The following is a 7,786-nucleotide window of genomic DNA, read 5'->3' as shown; positions in this document are numbered from 1 at the left end:
GAGAGGGTGTCAGGAGATTTTTTTGCCTTCTTGGCCTCTCAACAGAACTTCTTGGTTTTGCAGCTTCCAAGTGAAGCATAGCCCTGTATGTAGTCTCCTTCCCTCCTCCTTCTCCTCAGTCCATCCTCTGTCTTTTGTCATCCTCCCTCCTCATTCACCCACCCTCCCTTCGGTGCCCTTAATTGCGGTTTTCTTGGGGCCTCATTACCAACTTCAAAAGGGCAGGGAAGCTAGAGAACAGCAAAGGGCCTTTCAATGAGTCCTTGCCCCTGCTTTTAACTCAAAAAGTTTCACCAGATTTGAATTGCCTGTGTTCCAAAACTCAAGAAGCTGGAGATGGAAGACAGAGATTGCCAGCCCTGGCTGAGGCTAATGCAGTTGTGGGGAGGCAGGGAAGGACACAGCTGTCACGAAGGCAGGAATGGCTCTCTCTCTCTCTCTCTCTCTCTCTCTCTCTCTCTCTCTCTCTCCTTTCCATTTTTCTTTCCCTCTTTCTTCTCTCTCTCCTCTCCTCTTGCTCTCTTTCTTCCTTTCTCTACATTTCTCCCCACTTCTTTCTTCTCCCTTTCTCTCCCCCTCTCTGTTTCCCCCATTTCTCTTTCCTCTTTTTATTCCTCCTTCCCTCTTCCTCTCTACTTCTCTCCTCCTTACTTATTTCTTCATGCCCTTTTTTCCTGTTCCCCTTCTTCTTTCTTATTCTCATCTCTTTCACTCATTTCCTTTTATTCTTCCTCTGCCTCTATCTCTTTATTCTTCCCTTTCCTATTTCCTTTTATCCTTCCTTTTCTCCCTCTCTTTCTCCCTCTATCCTCCTCTCTACCTCTCCATTACTCAATGCCTCCTTTTCCTCCTGCTTCCCTCTCTGTCACTCTTCCCCTTTCTTTTTCCATGTTCCCTCTCTTTTCCCTCTTTACTTCTCTCCCTTTCTCTCTGTATCCTTTTCTGACTCTTCCTCTTTTTTTAACATCCCACCTCTCCCTCCTTCCAGCAGGAAAAACCAGCCCAGGGACTGAGGCCTTGGTTGAGAGCACTGGTCTGGATTCTAAGAATCCACAGATTTGAGGATGAGAGTAGGATCAGGGAGAAGGAAATTAAAGGTAGAAAGGCATCATGCTTCCCACTCCGTGCCTGTACAAGAGTAGATCCTCACATCTGGTAGAGAACAGTTAATCCCACCAGGTTTCACAGTATCTCTGGAGCCAGGCTTAAAAGGGGTAGACATTTGATCCTTAGAGGTGAGTCTGGGATGCAGACTGGATGGCTATACAACAAGGCCCTGTTACAAGAGTTTTCTGTAATTCAACAATTCTGTTATGCTCTCACTAAAACCTAGCCTGTAAAATGGGTGTTGTCCTTGTTTCTCTCTCCCACATTAGCTATATAAGGGTGTGTGTGTGTGTGTGTGTGTGTGTGTGTGTGTGTGTGTGTGTGTGTGTGTTTGGTGTAGGTAGCAGAGGGGGAACATTTCGACTGAATTTTGACTGTATTTTCCACTACGGTTCCAATTACATGTCTGTAAAATGGCAGCATTAGCTGAGGTGATCTCTGAGACCCTTCCATCTCTAGAGTAGAAATGGCCAGGCAATAGGGGTTAAGTAAATTGCCCATAGTCACATAACTAGGAAGTGTCCTAGGCCAGATCTGAACCCAGATCTTTGGAACCAATAAACAGACAATGCTGATTCCAAGACAGGAGGTAAGGGCTTTAAAAAATAATGAAGACAGTTGTCAGGCTCCCACTAAGTCTTTTCTTCAGTATAAACATTACCAGTTTCCAAATGCTCTTTCTCCTCTTCTCACTCCTGCCCTTCCTGGATTCCTTCCCTCACTCATTTTAGGCTCAGTCTTTTCTTCTGTAAAATGGGAATAATAATACTTGCACTACCTACCTGCCTGGGCTATTGTTGTGAGGTTCAAGTAACCGAAACAGCAGAGGTGTAACTAGTGTGCATTTCTCCTTTGGTATCTATTGCTGTATGCTGCTGGTTTTCATTTCTTGGATTCTGGTCTAATCTCCCAAACTACATTAGATACTTCTTGAAAGTATTTTTCTCCCCATCCCCAAAGCAAGTGCCTTGTACATTACTAGAGATATTAATATATAATTATATATATATATGTACATATATATATATATAATGAATAGAACACTGGTCCCAGGGGGCAGGCTGACTTGGACTTGACCCAGCCTTAAACATCAACCAGTTCTATGCAACCCTGGGCAATCACTTAACTATGTTTGCCTCAGTTTCCTCACCTATAAAATGAGAAGGAAATGGTATCCAGTATCTCCATCCAAAGAACCCCAGTCATGAAGAGTCAGACCCAACAGAAAAATGATCAAATAACAACTTCTGCCTCCTCATTATCCATTGTACCACTTAGCTGTCTCTCTGGCCCTACTAGATTCTACTTCCCAAGACTGTTGTACAAATAAGAAGAGATAATTTATGCTAAGTATTGACAAACCCTGAAGTGCTAAATAAAGGTCAGCTGTTACACTAGATGAGTGATGAGCACTGGCTGATTGATAAGGTGGCCCTACCAAGCTAGAAATGATGAGAGGCTGTTCATTTGGAGTCATTTATTAGAGGAAACACCAATCTCTTTCATAACATGCAAAGGTAGAAACACTAAATATATCTGGAGTTCAAGTGTATTTCCAGGCCAGGACCAGGTTCTGTAACAGCAAAATAGAGAGTAAAATATGCTTTGAGATGGGAAATTGCTCCCAGGAGAATTCACTTGCCCTCCCTGGTAGTCATGGAAACCAAATAGTCACCAAAAATTCTGACTGGCTCCATGCTCTCCCATGTTGGAAAGTGATGGCCAGTTTCAAAAAAGGAGGAAGTGGAAGGAGAAGGGAAAGAGTGGAAAATGGTTTTCAGCGAGGAATCTTGGAGTTGGAAGAGACCCCCAAGGGCATCTAGGCCAGTCTACAAATGCACAAGAATCCCCTCTACCATATCCATAAATGATCAGACAGTCTTCACTTGCAACATAACAGTGAGGAGGAACTCACCACCTCCCAAGGCAGATAGCTCAAATTGTGGGGGAATTTTCCTTCACATCAAGCAATCATGAACACTAGTCTTGTATAGAATGAGATGTAGCGCTGAGCTTGCCAAAGACTATGGGAACAGAGTTTCTCTCTATTCTAGGGACTAAAATATACCTTGGAGGTCTTAGGAAGGCTCTGGAAAAAACTAAGAATCCCTTAGAACCCAATTTTTTAGAGGGGGGATCCCTAGGAGACAATGAAGAGGAAGAGTAGAGACTTGGTACTATTTTAATATCTCAGACCCTCCAGTTGGCATCCTTTGGGCCCATTTTGGTCCATACTACACCTGACTAGACCCAAATCTACCTTAACTTCATTGGTCCCTGGCAAATATGTCAGACTAACTCCAATCAATTTACTTCTCCTGAGATTAAAGGATTTAAACCCACAGTTCCTTTAAGAATAGAGAGGAAAGTAATCTGATTGGCTGCATTAAAATTATGTTCTATATACCACCATTATAGCATTTGTTTACATGGAGTTTTACAAGGGTCATATAAGGAAATATTTCTTTCTTATTCTTTAGGGGGGGGAATGCAGCAGTTGTCTGCTCAGGAATGTTGTGGAATATGGGAATGGTCTTTCTTTTTTCCCCCAGACCTACCCAGTTACCCACTAGCTGAATGTTGGGGGAGGAACTTATTAAAGGTGAAATGATAGCTTTTGGCTTTTTCCTAGAAAGGGGACCAAGCCAAGAATAATCAAGACTTCTTGAGACAAAAATGGGCATTGGAGCTGGAGACCAAGCTGGAGAGGGAGGTAGGAGCCCTAATCCCCAGCAAGGAAGATGGATGCCAAACTAAACATCACTAGGACCTGAGTCTCAGACAGCTGGGCTTGGATCCCAGGGATTAGAAGGTACCTTGTGTGTGGTGGAGGTATCTCAAGAAGTCTTTGGCTAAAGCTCTAAGAATTAAGCAGAGTTTGCAGGAGGAAGTTTGGGACCATTCAGAACCACTGAGCAGTAGTGGGACTTTCTAGAATAGGAACCTAGAGAGAATCTTTAGGTACAAGCTCAGTTCTGGGTGCTTTTAAATGGGCCATGGACATCACTCTCTAACTTTCTGGATGTAAAGTCAGCACCTTTTCTCTTTTGTTCTGGATGATAAGGAAGACCCCACTAGAATTCATTTGTGGCTGGGCCTCAGAAGGAAGAGGGAAGGTGACTACTCAGAGAGGGGAGTATCCCAGAAACCTCCTCCAAGACTCAATTCAGGTGTCACCTTGCAAGAGAGATCTTTTGTAACCTCTCTCCTTATCCTGATCATCTTGTATTTATCTGTATGAAGAGGATAATTCCCTACACACACACACACACACACACACACACACACACACACACACACACAAGAATGTAATCTCTTTGAGGGCAGGTACTGGTTTGTGTGTGTGTGTGTGTGTGTGTGTGTGTGTGTGTGTGTAGAACCCTAGAATCCAACACTAACTGTCTTTTAGTAAGTGATCAGTAAATGTATGTTGAATGAATGAACAGATGAATGAATGAGATGAAAGAATATAGGGAGATGAGTCCTGAAGATTATGGATTTTTGTCTGCAGTAATGGTTCCATGGAAGAGAAAATAGGACAGATCCCAGGGGTAGGATTAGTTTCCCTGGACACCTTGGTCTTGGGGATGGGATTCTTGTGTTCTTTGATGCCATGTGATCTTCTAGAATGACAAGGGTATCTGTGTTTGCCAGGGATCACAGCAAATTATTTGCCTCCCCTCTCCCCCACCAAAAAGACAACAACAAACAAAAGTTGGTGGGGAATGCATCATCAGCATCCAGGAGCTGCTGTCTGTACAGTCTCTCTGGGTAGGAGGCATCCAGAATTCCTACAGAGAGGATCTTCAAAGCAATGAGTTTGGGAAGAATCCAGGAGGAGGGAGGGAGAGGAAGGAAGGGAAATGTCAGTGAGGCTCCTACCAGGGACCTCCCTGGTCAAAGACACATGGAGGCAGTTCTCTCTTTTTTCCCTTCTGGGCTCTGCAGATCCATCATGGGTTGGGAGAGCTGGGCTGGCTCCCATTGGCCAGAGGTCCAGAGAGGCTTTTTTTCCGGAAGGTCAGGAGAGATGGATTTCGGATAAGGGTATAAGCCAATCCCCAGCGGATCCGACTTTGTCTGGATCTGGTGGCATTCCTGGCTGAGTTCTTGGTCTGCAGCAAACGGATCCCTAAGAGAGACAGACCCACACAAAACACTGAGCAATATTTACTCCCTTCTCCCGTGCTTCCCCTAACTACCCACCTCTCCTTTCTCCCAGAACTCCCTGGAGGCTAAGATAGTTCCAGGGCAGGAACATCCTTCCTGAGAACAGGAGAGATTGACTCATGGGCACCTTAAAGAACTTTTTGTCCCTTATAGTCCCAATAATATGGAGGGATATCGAGTAGCTCACATTTTCCAGTGTGTACCTTTGGGATCTGTGCCAGCAAAGGACTGACACAGAACACTTTATTCATTAGGTGAGCTGAAATATGAAAGAGAAAGGGGGGGTCTCCCCCCTGCTCTGTTAGAGCTCACCATCTGTGGACCTAGCCAGGCAGCCAGGGCCAGAGGAAGGAAGGAGAAAATCTGCAGCCAGAAATAGGCTTTTCACAGTGCCCTTCCAAAGATGCACTCAGTTGGCAGCCTTCGGGGACAACCCAGGAGGAAGAAGGCCAAAGAGGAAGCCCTGAGATAGAGAGAGGCAGGAAGCAGCAAGGAAACCTTCATCCTCCTCAGGAAAGAGAGGCCAGCAAGCTGTGTCTGTCTCACCTTCTTCTACATCACTGGGTCTGAGACCAGCTTGGGCTCCAGCCAGTCCCTGGGAGCCAGGTAATTGCAGGAGCAGGAAACAAAAGGCTCTCATTGCCGGATGTGACTGGCTGACCTCCATCTTTAAGTAATAGTAGTACGTGCGATAGCCTGAGGGAGGAAAGAAAGCAAAGGAGATGAAAACTCTCAAGGAGCACATATGTGGGCTGGCTCACATGCAAACACTCTGTGTTCTTTACAGGCTGGCTCCACACACCCAGCAGCCATAACCCAGGCCCCCTTCAGTCCATTGGAGTAGCCTTCCAGGTGGTCTTCCTTCTTCCAGCCCGTTCTCTGACTACGCTACACTCCTGCTCTAAAAACCTTATTGGCTCCCTAGTGTTGTTGTTCAATCATCTCTGTCTCTTCATGACCCCATTTAGGGTTTTCTTGGCAGGGAGTGGTTAGCCATGTCCTTCTCCTCATCTTGGGCAAGCAGGGTTAAGTAGCATGTCCAGGATCACACAGCAAGGAAGTATCTGAGGCTAGATTTGAACTCAGGTCTTCCTGATTCTAGACCCCACCCTCTATCCACTGTGCCACCCAGCTGCTCTTGTCTCCCTATTGCTTCCAAATTAGCATGCAAATCCTGGATTTACAAGCCTTTTACAGCTGGGCCCTACATGGCTCTCTTTCACCCAGGCAGCTTGGATGCCCAGCTCACATCTGGTTAAGGGGGAGGCTCGGCTCTCTTACTCTATATGCAGTCTGCCTTCCCCTGCTGTCTAGTATGCCCCAGCCCCATCCAACCTCCTCTGGCAGGATCAACCCTGACCCCAATGGAGGGACCAGTGGCTTCTGATTCATCCCCATGGCTGCCCTTACCTGGGTCCAAAGTTTCCACACCACGGGGAAGCAAGCTGAGGTCCAGCTGGCAGAAGTGGATGATGTTAAAAAGGCTGGAGATCAGCATCCGGCAGAAACCCACCATGATACCCACCAACACATTAATGGGCAAGAGCAGGAAAGTGACCGCATATAGAGCTTTCCTAAAGGGGAGGAAGCAGAGGAACTCTCAACAGAATGGCGGCAGCAGAGGAATGTGTCTATACAGGCATACATTCTATATGGTACACATTCTAAACCAGCTTCCCCCTCCCAGATCCCTAGAGTGCTCCAGCTGTCCCTGGCAGAAAGGGAATATTTAACAACTTCCTCTCAACTTCGTAGAAGGGGGTGAGCTACCTGCTCTCACTGGAATAAAGGAATCTGGAGGAAACAATGCTGAAAGAGAAGAAGCTTTCATGTGGGGATTTCAGGCCCACAAATGGCAAGTAGAAGAGATATTTCTGGATAAGAGGGACTGCCATCGCTTGGTATCATAGGGGCAGGCACCTATTCTAGCCAAAAATAGAGACTGTCCTGCCTGAGCCTTGGCTCTCTAAGAAAGCAGAGAAAAGAGAAAAGGAGAGAGAACAAAGCTTGGAATGGGTCAGGAGATCCAGATTCTAGAGATGTTTCCCCATTAGCTCACAGGGTCCATCACATCTAAATGCCTCAGCCACTTAACTTCTTTGGCCTCAGTTTCCCTATCTGTAAAATCAGAATAATTATGCTTACCCTCCTACCATTCTGGGCTAACCACCATAATCTAAGCACTACAAGAGTCTTTTGGGATCATCTAATTGTCCCTCTCATTTGTGGCATCTGAGATGTGGCCCAGAAAAGAGAAATGACTGATATAAGGTCTCAGTAAGTAGCAGGATTAGCACAAGAATCCAGGGCTTATTCAGTATACTTTTCCCCATTCCTTCAATAACAGATATGAAAATTCATGGTAAAACTTTAGTGCTATTCAAAAAGAGTAAATAATTATGATTTTTATCATCCAAAGAATGGAAAAGACAAGAAACAACAAAGAAAACAGGGAGAAAGAGGTGGAGGAAAGGAATATGTAAGAGGGACACAGGGACCAAAGAAAAAG

The 7,786-nt window shown here is 45.4% G+C and overlaps 1 protein-coding gene across 1 annotated transcript in view; it reads right to left on the bottom strand.

Annotated features, from left to right (window-relative positions):
* Window positions 1-4,833: 4,833 nt before the first annotated feature.
* STRA6 (signaling receptor and transporter of retinol STRA6) overlaps window positions 4,834-7,786 on the bottom strand; it is a 48,184-nt gene continuing 45,231 nt past the window's right edge. Inside the window, exons 15-17 of the mRNA XM_044662838.1 lie at window positions 6,688-6,851; window positions 5,824-5,973; window positions 4,834-5,239 (exon numbers count right to left, since the gene is read on the bottom strand). Of these exons, the coding sequence (XP_044518773.1) occupies window positions 5,061-5,239; window positions 5,824-5,973; window positions 6,688-6,851 (493 nt within the window). The 3' untranslated portion in view covers window positions 4,834-5,060. The remainder of the gene's footprint in view (window positions 5,240-5,823; window positions 5,974-6,687; window positions 6,852-7,786) is intronic.

Source organism: Gracilinanus agilis, chromosome 2 (genome assembly GCF_016433145.1).
Source record: "Gracilinanus agilis isolate LMUSP501 chromosome 2, AgileGrace, whole genome shotgun sequence".
Taxonomy (NCBI): Eukaryota; Metazoa; Chordata; class Mammalia; order Didelphimorphia; family Didelphidae; genus Gracilinanus; species Gracilinanus agilis.
Note: the sequence above shows the minus strand (reverse complement) of the source record. Positions and strands in the feature narration are given on the sequence as shown.